This window comes from Ceratotherium simum, chromosome 20 (genome assembly GCF_057802395.1).
Source record: "Ceratotherium simum simum isolate JZ-2026a chromosome 20, ASM5780239v1, whole genome shotgun sequence".
NCBI classification, from domain to species: Eukaryota; Metazoa; Chordata; class Mammalia; order Perissodactyla; family Rhinocerotidae; genus Ceratotherium; species Ceratotherium simum.
Window position 1 is genome coordinate 1,639,036 of NC_141919.1, and position 17,541 is coordinate 1,656,576.

The window sequence follows — 17,541 nt, forward strand, 5'->3', positions numbered from 1 at the left end:
TCAAAACACATGAAGGCAAAATTGACATAAGTAAAGAGAGAAACAGACAAACCCACAATCATAGTAGGAGATTTTAACTTCCCTTTCTGAGCAATTAATACTAAAAACACCATAGAAAATCTGAACATTATCAATTATCTTGACCTGCTCATTGATATTTATATAACACTATATTCAACTACACTACACCCAGAATACATATTCATTTCAAGTGTACATAGTATGTTCAATAAGAAAAGCCATAGAAAAACTCTCAATAAATTTTTTTAAATATTGAAATTGTGCAGAATATGTTCTCTAACCACTATGGAATTAGAAATCATTAACGATAAAATAGGTAAATATTGGCAAATCAAACACATTCTTGTAAATAACTCAAACATCAAAAAAAATCACAAAGAAAATTAGAAAATGTTTTGAATTATATGAAAATAAAAATATAACACATCAAATTTGTAGGCTGCAGATAAAGCAATGTTTGGACCTAAATTTAAAGCATAAGAAGATAGGCATGAAATAATGATCCAAGGTTCTACCTTAACAAGCTAGAAAATGACGAGCAAGATACATCCAAAGTAAGCAGGAGGAAAATAATGGAGATAACTGCAGAAATCAATGAAATACAGAACAAACAATAGAAAAAACTAACAAACCTAAAAGTTGGTCTTTGAAAAGATCAACAATTAATAAACCTCAAATTAGGCTAATCAAGAATAAAACAGCAAGAATACAAAATATCCACAGTAAGAATGCAGAGAGGTAACACTCAGATCCTACAAACACTAAAAGAATAATAAAGGAATATCATGAAAGACTTTATGTGAATCAATTTGGCAATATAGATGAAATGGATAAATTCTTTGAAAAATACGATTTACCAAAACTGATACAGCAAGAATTAGAAAATCTGAATAGCCTCATATCTATTAAAGTGACTGAATTCATTATAAAAATCCTTCACTTAAAGAAACTCCAGGTCCTAAAGATTTCACTAATAAATTACATCAAATATTTAAGTATAAAATAACACAAGGTTTACACAACTCTTTTAGAAGAGAGAGAAGAATCACTTCCCAATTTATTTTATGAGGTCTGCATAACCCTGATACCTAAACCAGACAAACATATTACAAGAAAAGAAAATTACAGACCAATATCCATGATAAATATAAATGCAAAAATTCTTAAAATATTAGTCAGTTGAATCCAGCAAAATATAGAAACACTACAAACTGGGTTTATCCCAGGAATACAAAATTGGTTTAACATGAAAAAACCAATCAGTATAAATCACATTGATTGATATAATGATATATTAACAGAATAAAAGAGAAAAAAACATGATTATCTCAATAGATGCAGAAAAAATATCTGATAAAATTCAATACAGGCATATCTCAGAGGTATTGTGGGTTCCATTCCAGACCACGGCAATAAAACAAGTATCATAATAAAGTGAGTCATACAAATTTTCTAGTTTCTCAGTGCATATAAGAGCTATGTTTACACTATACTGTAGTCTATTAAGTGTGCAACAGCATTATGTCTAAAAAAAAAAGTATATACTTTAATTTTAAAATACTTTATTGCTAAAGGAAAGCTATATTCTTAATTATGATAATTCATAATTCAATCTGTTCATCTATCCAAAATGATATATTGTACAATCTTAATTCTAACTTGTCAAATTTCATGAAACAAAGATATGTGAAATGTCTATTTTATTTATTTAAGAATCTCATCTTTGGAAGAAATTTCATAGAAGGTGACTAAATTTATAAGCTTTAATTATGGATTAGCTTTACTTAATTCACTAAATCCACTAATAATTTTAAAGAAAAGTCTTTGCATCTCATTTAAATAATCTACACTACCTCCTAACAGATTACTCACCTACCCCAAAAAAGTAAGTTGAAATAAAAATAAACTAGACTTAGTTGAGGACACATACTAACTGGAGAGCCTAACCAAAACTACTGACAAACTTTTATCTCATTATATTAAGGTAATGCTAGCAGTAACGTGTCAACATCTAAAAGGCAGACAGGGAAAGGGAGACCGTGAAGAACAGCACAAGTGGAGTTTATGGACCAGGATTGTAAATGGCACTCATCACTTTCACTCTCATTTCTGTTGACCGAATCTGTCACAAGCCCAAGACATGCAAGGGGAACTGGGAAATGCAGTCTCCGTCATCTGGCTGCAACTCCAAGGCAAAGGGAATACGTATTTTTAGTGGAGACCTAGCCATTTCTATCACGCTATTAGCACAGTAGAGGTCTACCAAAATCTTAATTCATACAAGGCAAATGATATATTTACAATAAAGGTTTACAAAACTAATCTGAGAAAAAAAAACAAAAAAACCCAGAACATACTTTAATGCGGAATAGTTCTCAAATTACGTTTAGAGGTGAAAAGAACAAAAATAAGTATTTACATCAGTTACCTATAGAATAGTAAAAGGCCAAAAACTGCATTTCGGAAATGAAATATCACTCTGGGAAAGCCTTTTGTTTTTACAGGCATTCCTTTCTATACTCTGTCAGGCAAACATTTTTATAGGGCATCTCTCCTCACACAGTCAGCTCATGATACACAGAGTAAATCAGAGGCAGGGCAATAATGCACAAACTTTCCCTTAGACCAACAGAAGAAGGCATAGCAAAAATTGTCCATTTCTTATAGGACCGAAAAAAAAAAGCCTACATTCCTCATTTTTTATCTCCCTGGGAGATAAAAAGGTAAGAGAATACTTTGGATCATACTTCAAAAAGTATCATGATTTTTTGCTTGTCTGAAAAACAACAACAACAGGGGCCAGCCCAGTGGCGCAAACAGTTAGGTGTGCACGCTCAGCTGCAGCGGCCTGGGGTTCACCGGTTCGGATCCCGGGCGTGCACCAACACACTGCTTGTCAAGCCATGCTGTGGCGGCGTCTCATATAAAAAAAAAGGAGAGGAAGATGGGCATGGATGTTAGCTCAGGGCCAGTCTTCCTCAGCAAAAAGAGGAGGATTGGCGTCAGATGTTAGCTCAGGGCTGATCTTCCTCACAAAAAATTAAAAAATAAAATAAATAAATAAATGAAAACAACAAAGTACTATTTTGAAAGGGGGCCTAGCCCATTTAGCTTTACAAAGTTCTATTTCTAAAATATGAACTACATGCCAAAACGAGAAAAGCAATTTGTCTTTAAAATGCTAGGACATTCTTGTTTCTGCTGTAAGGGTTTATGGCTCTGGGGATTAATTAGCCTTTCACATTGGATATTATGGCATTTTCTCCATGAAGGAAAATAAAGACAATATTATTATTTTATTACTACATTCCTGAGTGAACAACATGACTTGTGATCTAAAGAAGTGTTAAATTTTAGCAGATCTTTTGAATCTAAAGATCATATTATCTAAAAAATAGTATTGACAATAACCTAATTATCAGCAATAATTATCAGCAATCCCACCATTTCTCTCAGGATTGAGGTCTACTATACACAGCTTTTTAAAATGCTAGCCTTCAGTGATGATATCTTTCATAACGTAATATCTAATAATATAGAAACAAAGATTCAAAGAAAATCTTTATAGTTTGCAAAATTCTCTCTCTACTGCTGCTCAAAAAGTACTATTACCATCTTCTTCACATAGCAGTGTCTTGACATGAGTACAGCCATGTTTGGCCGCTCCATTGACCTACAGCCACCAGCACAAAAAGAAATATAAAACTGCTTTCTGCGTGGTGGGAACTGGCCCTTCTCCCATGGAGATAGTTGCAATGTGTAAAAATTTCAAGGCCTTTCGGGCGCCGCAGCCTGGGACAGACTGGCCATCGGTGCCGGGATGGGACGATAAGCAAGGTAAACAATGCACGTACACAACTACTGGGCTGGGACGACAGCCGGGGTGGGGGGTGCTCAGTGCACGTACGCCACTGATAACCATTTGTGCATGGGAACACTGGATGCTTGCTCTGTAAACTCTGTAACTGCTTATATAAACTGCTGGAGACTGAGACCCGGTGCGAGTTCCACCTGTGGAAGGGACGCCTTGCCCAGGACATGTGATCCTTGCCCAGCCGTGTCGACTGACAGGAGTCTCCCGGCAGTGGGGAGTGGATGTTGTGAGTAATTGATTTATTGTGAAGTAACTGATCTGATGTGTTCTCTTTTCGGTCAACCTGGTGTTTCTCTTTCCGGTTGATTTGTGTCATTTCCCTTCAGTCGATCTGGTGTTTCCCTTTCCGATCGATCTGATGTTTTTCCCTCTTATTATATGACCTATTCAAATCTGCTGCTATCTCAGCCAATGTGGACGTTTTCCCTTTCCAGTAGAGCTGGTGTTTTTTCCCTCTTATTATTTGACCTATTCAGATCTGTTTGCGGACTATCGCCTTTACTATCCTCTATATAATAAAATATACCTTCAGTCCATTTGTTTGGAGTGGAAAGTTTCTTTTACGTCTCTGATCAAATCCCCGAACCTCTCATAACAAGCAGATGGGGAAATAAATATGTAAAATACATATTGTACTTATTTAATAGTAGTCTTTAAGACTTTGTGCCTATGAAAGCTAATTACCAAATTAGGATAAAAAATCACTTTGATTCAATGAATGAGTTCTTCTTTTATGATAAACTTTTCAAACAATATACTAGAGTTATGCCTTCAATGAAAAAAAAAACCTTAATGTCTTAAGTGATATCACTCAAGTTAGTTCTAAATTTTGGTGAGTTTTCAAAAGCAAGGGATGAAAATACCAACTTGCCTGTGAAGCCTTCCCTGACACCCCCAGGCAGCCTTGCTCCTCCACCTCATCCCATTCAGCAGACCGGACGATGACCCCTTGGCTACATTTCTTTTAATCATCATTTGTGAACTCTCTAAGGGTAGTGATCATGTGCATTTATATTAGGTGTTTAATAAATGTTAACTGATTGAATGAATGAATACAGTTAATTAAAAGCTGAATAAAAGGCTGCAAGATGGAGGCTGCAAAGGGTAGAGGGAAAAAAAGTACTAGAACGGAAATGAACATGGTTACTTCCTATATACGATCTCATAGGGAAGTCATTTAGTACTCCTGTCCCTCTCTTTCTTCATTTATTAAATAAAGAAGCTGAACAAGATTACCTCAAATATCATTTCCATTTGTAAAATTTTATTAAAAAAACTGAAATGGTCATCATCCTATGTATAAAGTATACTAGTATACTGTATACTAGTATACGTATACTAGTCTGAGCAAAGGTTCTCAAACTTTAGTGGGCCTCAAGTTGCCTGGAGGGTTTGTTAAAACACAGATTGTTGGGCCCCACTCCTCACGTTTCTGATTCAGTATGTTTGGGATGAGACCCAAGAATTTACAATTCTAGCAAGTTCCCAGGTGATGCTGATGCTATTGGTCCGGAGTTCACACTTTAGAGAACCACTGCCCTATAGTAAGTGCCCATTCACCTCCCTTCCTATAAGTTGAGCTGTTTGATTATCAAAGGTCCCTTTCCCAAACCTATGTATTACAGTTGAAATTCTTTATTGTAGTTACATTAACTAATTATTATGTAAATGTATAGAGGGGAGTCATTTTCAAATTACCTGTTGAATTAGGTATGAGAATTCTGTAAAATATGGGAAATTTTTCATAAAAATCTAGGATTTTGAATTCCTTCCCAATTTAATTTCTCAGTGCAATCAAAAACTAAAAGTGAAAAGAGTAGGTGATGAATTATTGGTGTTGAACATATCATGGGCAAAATGGACATGAGGAAACTTTGGGGGTGATAGATACATTCATTATCTTGATTGTGGTATTGTACTAATCATTTCTTGGGTGCATAAACACGTAAAACTTACCAAATTTCACACTTTAAATTTATGTAGTTTATTGTTTGTCAATTATACCTTAGTAAAGTATATAAACAACACACAAACATACACACACACTCAACAAAACTGCTAAAATTAATAAGATTGACAAAACCAAATTTTGTGAGGATATGGAGCAATCATAACTCTCAAACATTGTTGGTAGAAATACAGAATGGTACAAACACTTTGGAAAAATATTTGTCAATTTCTTATAAAACTAAACCTACATCAGCTTATGACCAAGTAATTCCATTCCTAATTTGAAAAGTTTCATAAAATAAGATGATGGGGAAAAATCAGTTTGTAAGATAATAGTGATTCCATCTTTTTGCATATTTATGTATGTGTGTGTGTTCATGGACATTCATACATGAAGTACATGCATGCAAATATTTATTTATGTTGTATATTCCACTGCTCCCTTTCAATCAGATCCTTCCAACTCACTTAAAAAATACTCAAGTTCCTCCTATCCCCAAAAGATACAAAACAAACAAGAAATTCCCTCAAAATCCCATCCTCCATCAGCTACTACTAGGTCACTTTCGTTCGTTTTCAAAGCCACATTTCTTAAAGAGGTGGGCATACTTCCCGTGTCCGTGTCTTTACCTACTCCATTCTGGCTTGCGCCCCCAAAATTCCAGCAAAATGGTTCTTGCTCAAGATACCAATGATTTCCACGTCACTAGATCACATCATCCCTTGAACAATGTAAAATATTAAATTTACCTACTTTTAAATTTGAAATGAGGGAAGCAAACTTTATTTAGTATGTAAAACAAGCTTTTTTAACTTAATTTCATATTATAGCCAAGTTAGAATGTAAAAAAGAGGAAAACTTAAGGGATGATATCAGAAAAAAGGGAAAAAAGGATGAAGATAATACTATAGTTCAAATAGTAAATGCCAATGGTCTATTTTCATAGACCATTTGTACCTAATTCTACTGCATTTTGAAATTCTAGTGAACTCATTAACAATCGTTCACATTTCTTCAACCGGCTTAGTCATTATATCTATAGAAGGCCTATCTTAAATGGGTCTCCCAAACTGCCTATTTATGTAGAAATTATTCTCTGAGTTACAAGAACAATAACCAGAGAACCAGGTCCCCAAGAATCAGACTAATTCAGCTGAGTATCAAAATTAGAATGTAAACTATTTCCTAACCTTCAGAAGATGAGCCCTCAAAGACATTCATAGCACATAACACAATTCAAAGCCTTTCAATGATTTCAGTGTCAAGTAATATAAAATTGTACAGTAAAATCACTTTAAAAATAATCCTACGAAATGTAAAATAAAAGGAATTTCTTTGTAACATGGGCTTCAGAGATGAAAGCTAAATGAAGCTAGATGAAGGCTCAAATTTGAGCCTAAAATATCCAGAAGAATTTGAATTGTATTTAGTGGTTTTAGGGTGGGGGTTTCCAAACCACAGATCACTTTTTGTAGAACTCTCATGTTTCTGATTTTGAAAATGAACAGGCATTGGCTAGTCAAAGAAGTGTGGGAAAGAACATTCTAGAATGGGCAAAAACAGTAAAAGTATATGTAAAGATAGTCACAGAAAAGGTTTATTATTTATTTTCCTCTGGTATTCATCTGTGTATTTGGTCACAGATGGTAGTTTCCTGAAGTCTCCTTTCTTTATTCTTGCCATCTATTCTCCTGAGAAAGTAAATTTGTATTTTCCACAAGCAATTATTTAGCACCTTCAGTGTGCAAGCCTAGAACTACGTGCATTGCCTGGGCTTAAAGGAACAGAGAGTATGGCTAATGGTAATACACTATAATTATAATTATTTACCCTAGTTTTTACACCAGAGCTTTATACATAGTTGCATTATTTGGCTATTTTTATATTTTAAACTTAGTTTTTCACTTACCTTTGAGTTCCACTAACAACGGAGGTGTCATGAAGAATAAAATAGATTAAATTCAATTATAAGGAAGAAAACACAGGACTTAATCACAAACTAGATAAACACTCTTGAAAATCCAGAGTGATTGTGTAGTATAAAGTCTAGATTCAGAACTCTAATCTTTTTAGATCATAAACCTTTGTGGTAGGCAGCTTCTGACAGAGCTCCCAATAATCCCCACCTCTTGGTATCCACAACCTTGTTCAATCTCCCCCCTTAGAGTACAGGCTGAACCCAGCAACTTGCTTCTCAGGAAACAAGTATGGCAACAGTGAAGGGCTGTCTCTTCTGTGATTAGGTTACAAAAGACCATGACTTTTGTCTTACTAGTGCTCTCTCTTGCCCTCTCACTTGCTCTCCCCAATGAAGCATGCTGCCATTTGTGAGAAGCTCCACGAGGACACCCATGTGGCAAGGAACCAAGGGAGGCCTTCACCAACAGCTCATAAGAAACTGAGGCCTCTAACAACAACAACAGGTTGTTGAATCCTGCCAAGAACAATGCGAGCTAGGAAGTGAATCCTCTATAGTCCAACCTTGAGATGACTGCAGCCTTGTGAGATGCAGAGCCAGAGGACCCAGCTAAACTCTCCCTGGATTCCTGACCCACACAAACTGTAGTACAATAAATGTGTATTGTTTTAAGCTGCTAAATTTTGGAGTAATTTGTTATACAGCAATAGATAACTAACATAGATCCTCTCTACAGAAAAATAGATACACGTACAAATTCCGGCACACATTTAAGGGAAACAGGAGGCCACTCGGAAGTCCACCATGAGAACTCCTAGTGGCCCAGGGATCTCAGACTAAGAAACTTCTGATATGATAAACTCCAAACAATATGCACAAAGGGCCTGCAGAAAATCAATTTAACCATGCTATGTAGCTTAAGAAATGTCACAACTTTCCTTCCATAAAGTATTACTTTAAAGTATTAACCAGAAATTTAAACTACTTTAAACATAATTGATATCTTAATACTAGCATCACCAAAGGTAAAATCAAGCCAAGTTATACCAAAACATTATTGTGAACAATGTATATCATAGGTACTAAATAAGTACTGAGGATAAAATAATAACTAAACACTATCCTTAACTTTGGGACTTTACTGTCTAGTGGGTGAGACAAACACACAAACACACACATACACGAAATAGCTCTCATAAGAGTTGGGAGTACAGATAGAGATTTGCACACCGTATCCACTCATGTACATGAAAAATTGACTTCACTGAATTTTAATTATAAAGTAATTAAAATAAATACCTGTACTGTTTTTCCAAGTCCCATGTCGTCACCAAGAATACATCCTCTTCCTCGGATAAAGTGTCCATAGAGAAACTGGGCTCCTTTCCTTTGGTAGTCTCTCAAATATCTATTAATAGTATAAGGAATAGAATCTCCATCTTCAGATAATTGAAAAGCAATAGAGGATGATGGAAATTTTTGGTCTGGGAAATAAGGTTTTTCCAAATCTTCATCATCAAATATAAAATTCCTGGAGCAATCTTTAACAGATTTTACTTGCTGAAGTCTTTTAAGAGGTACTTTCCTTTCTTGAAAATCTGAATATAAGACGACTGCAAAGGACTTCCCATTTTCATCCACTGTGATAGATTTTATGCTTGCTTCACAAAGTTTTTCATTATCTGGAGAAGGGGCGAGACATCTTTCTCCTGGATGCCATATGTCTAAAATAATAAAGAAGAAAATAAAGTTTCCAATTCTAACTTATAAAGTAACACCTCACTATTCACTGCTATGAGAAAAAAATGTACGTCACATAAACACCCTTTCCAAATAACTGAAATAAGATAAATTATACTTACAACATGTAAAATATATTATCAGCTGTTCTTCTATAATAAGCAGAATAAAGAGCACATAATTTACTTCCAGTGGTTCTCACCCTGGCTGTGTGTCATAATCGCCCCATATATCCCTGGCCACTACCTCTGTTGATTCTGATTCAACAGATATGGCCCAGGGATATCTGGTTTTATTACTTTGTTTGGTTGTTATTGCTGAATTCACAAGGTGATTCTGATGCACAGCTAGAGCTGAGAACCACTGATTTAAATATTCATGATGACTTATGAACATTATGTATATTATTCATGATATGGTAGAGTAATAGTGAACAAGACTTGGTAATAAGTAAGCTAAAATCCTCTGGACAGCAATGCTTTTGTGATTCTTCTGTCTGATTTTCTAGTTATTCTATCTCCATTCTCTGCAGACAGCTGTTTCTTCCTACTGTCAATATCGCTGCTTCTAAACTGTTGCTTGAATTTGTATACAACTAACCAAGGGACTCTCCAACTCAGCTAGAGTGATGTGTACCAGCTTTGTCACAGCCTTTTCCCTTCTAGGTTTTGAAGAGTTGAGGTTCTTAAAAAAGAGATGGATTCTAAGATCTCTTTCTGCTAAGATCACATTATTCTTTGAAGAGTCTGACTTCTCTCTATATACGAATTTATTTATCCTTTACAGCTATCTATTTTATTTCTATTTAGACAATATAGCACTACGAATGGGAGGGGTGTCTCTATAGAGTATACTATTGGTACAATTAAAAGGTACCAAATAGAGGAAACTAAGTAAAAATAATTTTCCAAATGGAATTTCTTAAAGCAAGAATCGCAGAGAAATCATATGGCTACAACTATACAAATACTAGGAATTATTTTTCTCACACATTTCTCATTGAGATCAGACAATCATTGGTAGTTTCCTTGGGTCTTGCCAATGATTTCAAGTTAGGTTTTTATGACGTTCATGATTATAATATTACTAGTATGTCTGTACTCTCTTAGGCAAGAATAGCTCATTATGCTGTTCCTCATCAGTTGTTCCTCAAAAGTAAAACCATTATTACTACTAACTTCGGTAGGGCTATTTTACATAACAATCAGAAGTACAGAGAAAAATCTGTTCTCCCACTCTAATCTCTGGATCCAAACTGTTTGAGAACTGTTACACTATTCTGAAAGACAGAGGGTTTTTTTGTTTTTGTTTTTTTTTGAGGAAGATCAGCCTTGTGCCAACATCTGCCAATCCTCCTCTTTTTTTGCTGAGGAAGACTGGCCCTGGGCTAACATCTGTGCCCATCTTCCTCCACTCCACATGGGACGCCGCCACAGCATGGCCTGCCAAGCGGTATGTCCGTGCGCGCCCAGGATCTGAACCAGTGAACCCTGGGCCACTGCAGTGGAGCGCGCGCACTCAACCACTTGCGCCACCGGGCCGGCCCCTAAAAGACAGAGTTTTAATGTGAAATTAAAACTGTGATCCACTGTACAAGGATAACAGTCAATGGGCCCTATTTTCATAACAGTACTGTTTGAGCCTTAAAACCTAAATTAATCCCCATAGCAATTCTTAACACACTATTTTTGTTTCACATGACCTGTTTGCCTGTCCAAATGTCTTCTAATTTTTAGACTTTAATTAATAAACATATATGATTTAACACCAATTATTCACCAGATACTGTATCACACGAGTATAAAATGAAGAAAACCAGTGTCAAAAGTGATAGTGATTAAACCTTGCTCAGAACCAGTCTTTCCAAATCTCATTAAACGGCATCATCATCTAATCAATTTCCAACTTTTCAAGGTAGAAAACCTTAAGTCAGCCCTTATTCCTCTTTTTATATTACTTGCTACATCCAGTCCATCAGAACATCTTGCTAGTTCTACCTCAAAAATGTATCACTTTCCTCCATGCTACCATCTCTCTAAAACAACTATTGGCAAACTTTTTCTGTAAAGAATCAGGTTTTAGCTATTTGTTGTTTTAGATTTGCAGGCCATACTGTCTCTTGCCCTTGTAACACTAAAGTAGTCACAGACAACACATAAACAAATTGGCATGGTTGTGTTCCAATAAAACTTTATCTACAAAACATGAGTCAGGCTGGATTTGGTCTCAGCAGTAGTTTGCCAACCTCCGCCCTAAAGTATGCCACCTTTGGCTTTCTCCTAAATTACTACTATACACTCCTAACCATTCTCTCCTGCCACTATTTCCCCCCTACAATCCATTTTCCACATAGCAGCAATATTGACTATTTAAAAATATAAATTATTAGTAAATCTTTAACTTAAAATCTTTCAATAATTATCCACCTCACAAAGAATCAAGTCCAAACTCCTTACCATGGCCTATAAGTTCCTGTATGATCTGCCCCTATTTACCTCTCCAGCTTGATCTGTCAATTTTTCCCTTGACTCAAACATGCTAAGCAGGCCTTCTCTCAGCTGTTTTTACATTGTCTCCTCAGAGATTTCGTCTCGGACCACCTTATTTCAAGTAAGGTACTCCATTATTCTGTTCTCAGTATTTTATTGCCTGCATAGCATATATCACAATGTTTAATTATCATGTTTACTTGCTTTTATCTGTCTCTCCCACTAGAGAATAATTTCCTTTCCAAGAAAATGTCTGTATTATTCAAAATTTTATCTCCAGGACCAGCAAGCACACAGTAGGCACTCAATACACGTGCTGAATTTATTAATGAAAACAGCTCCTTGATCTCACAGATCCTTAATATCTAGTGAAGGAGACAGATACTAAAAGTTCACAAACATGAAACTGTAATTAAAGTGCTTTGGAAGAGGAGAACAGAGTGCTATGAGAAAGAGGTACTGAGCAAACACAATTTAAAAGGGAAGGAGATCTAAGACGAGTCTCTCAGTCAGGGTACAGCACATGCAAAAGCCCTATGGGCTTCACACAACAATTTACGAAAATCTATTTGGTTCCTGAGTTTGGACAATTTCTAGAACTAAATAGATTGAGTTAAGTTTCAGGTAGGGCTAGAATCTCGCAGTATTGACACTTTAGAACAAACAGCTTAAACTGGGAGGATTTCCTATTGGATTCACGGAGGGACTGGGGATAAAGCTTCTTATGATCTGGTCCCTGTCTTCCTCTTTAACTTCACATCCTAACCTCTCTCCCTCTTTCACTCCAAATTGCCTCCTTGCTACTCCTGAACCACGGCAAGCAAGCTCCCACCTCAGGGCTCCTGAGCTTTGTTCCTGATTCTTCCTCTTCATTTGGGGCTCTGCTCAAACGGCATCTCCTCAGGGGTGTTTTCTCTGACCCTCCAATCTAAAACAGCACTCTCTGCCTCTCTCTTCCTTTACTCGGCTTGATTCCATTTTCAGAGAAAAGTATGAATATCTGTTATTGTGTATCTCCTCAACTTAAATATAAGTTCCCTAGAGCAGAGACTTAATTTGTGTTCACTGCTATAGCCTGGGCACCTACAACAATCTTGGAAACAAATACTTGTAGAACTAAAAATATTTATAGATAGCTAACTTTTGAAGGCTTATGTGTGCCAGGTATGTGCTTTAGATGTAGTAGCTCATTTAAGCCTCACAACAACCCTTTTATTATTTCATGTAAGTAATATCATTAGTTCCATTTTACAAATGGTGAAACAGATAAAGGTTAACCAACTTGCCCATGGTCACACAACTGGAAAGTGGCAGAACCTGGATTTGAACCAAGCTAACTGATCTTGTAGCTACCAAGCTGTACCAGCTCACACATGAATAACCAACTCCCTGGAACTGAGTAGCTCCTGCCCCTTTTAACTGAGGTATGAGCATCCCAGTCATTATAATCTCCACTCAGCAGTTTCATCTTTTTCACCTACCACGTTTCTCTAGGTATTTACATTTGTCGTCCCTAAATTACAGTGTCATCAATTGCTAGCCTTCAGAGTTGAGGCTTGTTACTTAAATTTCTCTGAACTTGAGGTCTGAATTTCCTCATCTGTTTCATGAGATCGGTATCTTCCTCAAAGAAAAGCATGTAGGTAAACAATCAGCCTATTGCTGGGCACAGAACAAGCACTCAATATCGGGTAGCTTTTGTTACATCACTATTAACAATGAAAGCCATTAATTTGGGAACAAGAAGGCATCCTAGAGGACCTGTGGCAGATAACCACACCCTCCTTAAACCCTCTCTTGGTGAGACATTAAAGGTGGAATATGAGACCCTGACGCAGTACATCATATATTAACTTCTTTGTGTAATAAGTAAACTGAACTAAATATCTCAACCTTTATTCATCTACTTAACAACAAACTTCTACCATTCACTCGGAACTGGAGCATACAAGTATAAACAATAAAAATACCAAACATTTACTAAGTGCTTACTATAGGCTAGACGCTGGATCACATAAGTGCTTGACATTCACCAGCTCACTTAATAATCACAAGAACTCAGCAATGATCTCACTTTGACAGACGAGGAAACTGCCCAGTTGCTCAGCAAGTAACTGTCAGAGCCAGTACAGATCCAAGGGCAGTCTGACTCCACAGTCCAGGTTCACAACACTGATCCTAACAACAGGTCCTAGCCCTGGAGGGGGTTCACAATCTCCAGCTGTCACTCAGAAGAGCCACAGAGTAAAACCCCAACCCCACGGGAACTGGCGGGAACGGGTCCCACCCGGCGCAGTGAAGACAGGTGTCGGGACAGAGAGGCGAGCTCGGAGCTTATACCTTTGCCGGTGGTTTCCGCACGGGGCTTCGGGGCAGTGAGCTCCATCTGGCCAGGGGGAGGGGCCTGGCAGCCTGGTTGCATTTAACGCCCGACCGGCGGCGGAGCACGGGGAAGAGGCGGGCTGGCGGACCGCAGCCAACACCCCCTCCCACTGCCCTCCGAACATCGCCCCCCGGGAGCCCGACGCCACGGGACGGGAGGGAGCAAAGGCGGAGCCCGCGGGGGTCCAGGGAGGAGGGATGGCGGCGTCCGAAGCAACGGCAGAGCCGGAGGGCGACGTGCAGGCTGGCAAGGCGGCGCTCACCTAGTCGTCCTGGGCTCCGCCACCGGCGGAAGACCGAAAGCGGGCATACCGACCCCTCATCCTCCCTCTCGGTGTCGGCCCTCCCTCTACCGCCCACGGCAACTTCCAACCTGACTCGGAAAATCCCGCGAGAACGGGCTCCGAACTGTCATCGGAATCTCGCGAGAACAAAATCTTGGTTTACATGGGCGGAGCAATCTTGCTGCCTTCGCTCCCCGAGGACACCTGTAACACAATGTCCGTGGTAGTTGCAAGTACCGCGAGGTTTGATGTGGCTTGCCCGCCTGGAGCGGATCTTGTGGCTAACGAGAGAGGCGGGGGGGTATTCGTGGGCTTGCACCTACTGCGGTCCGTTAAGGGCCAGTAGGAAGGGTGGCGGCCTAGCAGGAGACCGTCGTTCCCGCGATCGTGGCCTTCTGGCTTCTCTTTGTGCTTGGTTCCTTCGTCGCGTTGCCGCACGCCTAGCAACGTGAGGAGGCAGCGAGTCCCTCGTGGCATGCCGCCTCTGCCTGTGGACGCCGGCGCCCGGGACACCCGCGGGCGGCCGAGAGCTTAGCACGCTCTCTGGGGTCACGCAGCAAGACATAGGAAGTCATAATTAACTGTGAGTGCAAAACCAGCCACACGGGCCATTATTGGAAGGCAAAGGTAAAAATACTATGAAATTTAACGTTTTTCCGTGTACCATCTGATTGTGTCAACGGTTTGTATAACACATTGCCGGAAGACGCTAAGCAAACCATAAAGCTGTTCTTGTAAGCATCTTCAGGACAGCCTGCCACTAGCAGGTTAATGATACTGCTTATCTAACACTTTTCCAGATGTTATACATTGATTAGTCCAAAAATGGGTCCTGCATGTGTTAGAATGTTTTCCTATACTATACAATATTTCATTGAACTAGGTTAGCCTGAATGGGCCTGTGTTAGTTCCTGTGGCTGCTGTAACAAATTACCACAAACTTAGTGGCTTAAAACAGCACAAAAGTATTATGTTACAGGCAACACAAGTTTATTATCTTATAGTTCTGTAAAGTCAGAAGTCCTGCACGGGTCACATTAGGCAAAAGTCAAGGGGTCACCTGGGCTGCATTCTTTTTTGGAGGCTCTGCAGGAGATCCGTTTCCTTGCCTTTTCTAGCCTCTATAGGCTATACACATTCCTTGGCTCATGGCCACTTTCCTGCCGTCTTCAAAGCCAGTGATGTTGCATCTCTCTGACCCTTCCATAGTCACTTCTCCCTCTGATTGCAGCTGGGAAAGATTCTTTGATTTTAAGGGCTCGTGTGATAAGATTGGGTCCACCTGAATAATCCAGGATAATCTTCTCCTTTCAGGGTCTTTAATCACATCAGCAAAGTCCCTTTGCCACATAAAGTAACATATTCATGGGTTTCAAGGATTAGGATGTGAACATCTCTGGGGGATCGTTCTTCTGTCTACCACAGGATCTTGTGAGGAAAACTATATGGCTATTTGCTCTGCAAATAGATATCCATTCTTTGACAAATACTAAAAGTTAACGGTATGTTTTCATAGAATGCTTCATCTAGAATAGCACTTGCTTCTGTACCAGCAGGTAAAAACTTTGTGTCCATGAGAAGCATCTAATGCATCCACTGTGCGTGAGATGTTGGCCCGCAGGTAGTTAAGAGGTTAAGTCATTTAAACTCACTGCTTCTGTATCCTCACCCATGACAGCAAAGAGGCTGATAATAGTAACCTACCTGCAAAGGCTTATTGTAAGGATTAAATAAGATAAGTAGTAAAGACTATATGTATTGCTATTACTATTGTTTTCAATGGACTGCATCCACTTGAAAGTTGCATTCTGCATAGCCATTGCTTCAGTTTAATATTTTGGCTAATAGTAGTACATTACTACTTAGATTAGAATTATAGACTAGACTCTAACTTAAAACACCGTGGATCCTAAGGCATATTATTTAGGTACAGCTGAAAAAAAAGAAAAACTATTCATTATAATTGTAACTCTTGATTTTAACACGCATCCTGATATTGGAAATTTTTTAATATAGAAAAAAATCTGCATTTTGGAATTGATGAAATATATCTGTTTTACTTAAACTGTGTTCATGTTGTCTCTAAAACAGTGGCAATTAGAAATTTCAATCAAGCTTACTTTTTTTTCTACAATGACCACAGAGGAAGTTTGATTTTTTTCTCCCAAGGAAATGACTAATTGTATAAAATTGTATTTTTCTAGGGGTCCACTGATTTAGGATGTTGATCCTTAAAGAGCTGACCTCTAAATAGAAGTGATAAGACAAATTCAGAAGTAAATTTTGATTTTAGTGAAAGAGATCATCTGGTTGAAGGGAATACTCATGACTAACAGAAGAGGAAAGGGCCTCAATTTCTGAATATGTATTAAACCTCACCACCGTGGTTATGGTGCATAGTGAAGTGGAAATAATCATGACATAAAAATATGTTTTAGTGAATTAAATGTTTCACAAAATTAGACATTCTTAAACATTCCTTCTCCATTCAACAGTAGCTTTTGTCTGAGCCCATTGCAATGACATCCTTGTCTAGGTGCTGATGTTGTAAACATTCAACACTATAATGCTAATCACTGCAAAGTGAAATTGAAAGTCTTGCAAAGTATTCGGGAATTCCTGAAGTCAATGTAAAGGATGTTGGATAACTAAATCACCTGCAAAACCATTGGCAAAGGAGGATCTAGCAAAATTAAGCTTATTAAAACTACAAAAAGACAAAAAACAAGATGATGACAATATAGGCATTTCAAAAGAATATTATTGTCATAAGCCACATAATAATATTTTGGTCAATGAGAGACCCATATACGATAGTGATCCCATAAGATTAGTACCATGTAGCCTAGATGTGTAGTAGGCTATACCACCTGTTTGTGTAG

General features: G+C 38.0%; 1 protein-coding gene across 2 annotated transcripts in view; it reads right to left on the minus strand.

Annotated features, from left to right (window-relative positions):
• The window catches only part of ERCC6L2 (ERCC excision repair 6 like 2), a 137,114-nt gene extending 122,367 nt beyond the window's left edge, over positions 1-14,747 (minus strand). The window contains exons 1-2 of one of the 2 annotated variants that reach the window (XM_087444282.1): positions 14,334-14,747; positions 9,064-9,488 (exon numbers count right to left, since the gene is read on the minus strand). In XM_087444282.1, coding sequence (XP_087300408.1) covers positions 9,064-9,488; positions 14,334-14,415 — 507 coding nt within the window. In that variant the 5' untranslated portion in view covers positions 14,416-14,747. The remainder of the gene's footprint in view (positions 1-9,063; positions 9,489-14,333) is intronic. The other variant, XM_004440816.3, reaches the window with a different exon arrangement.
• Between the last annotated feature and the right edge of the window lie 2,794 nt (positions 14,748-17,541).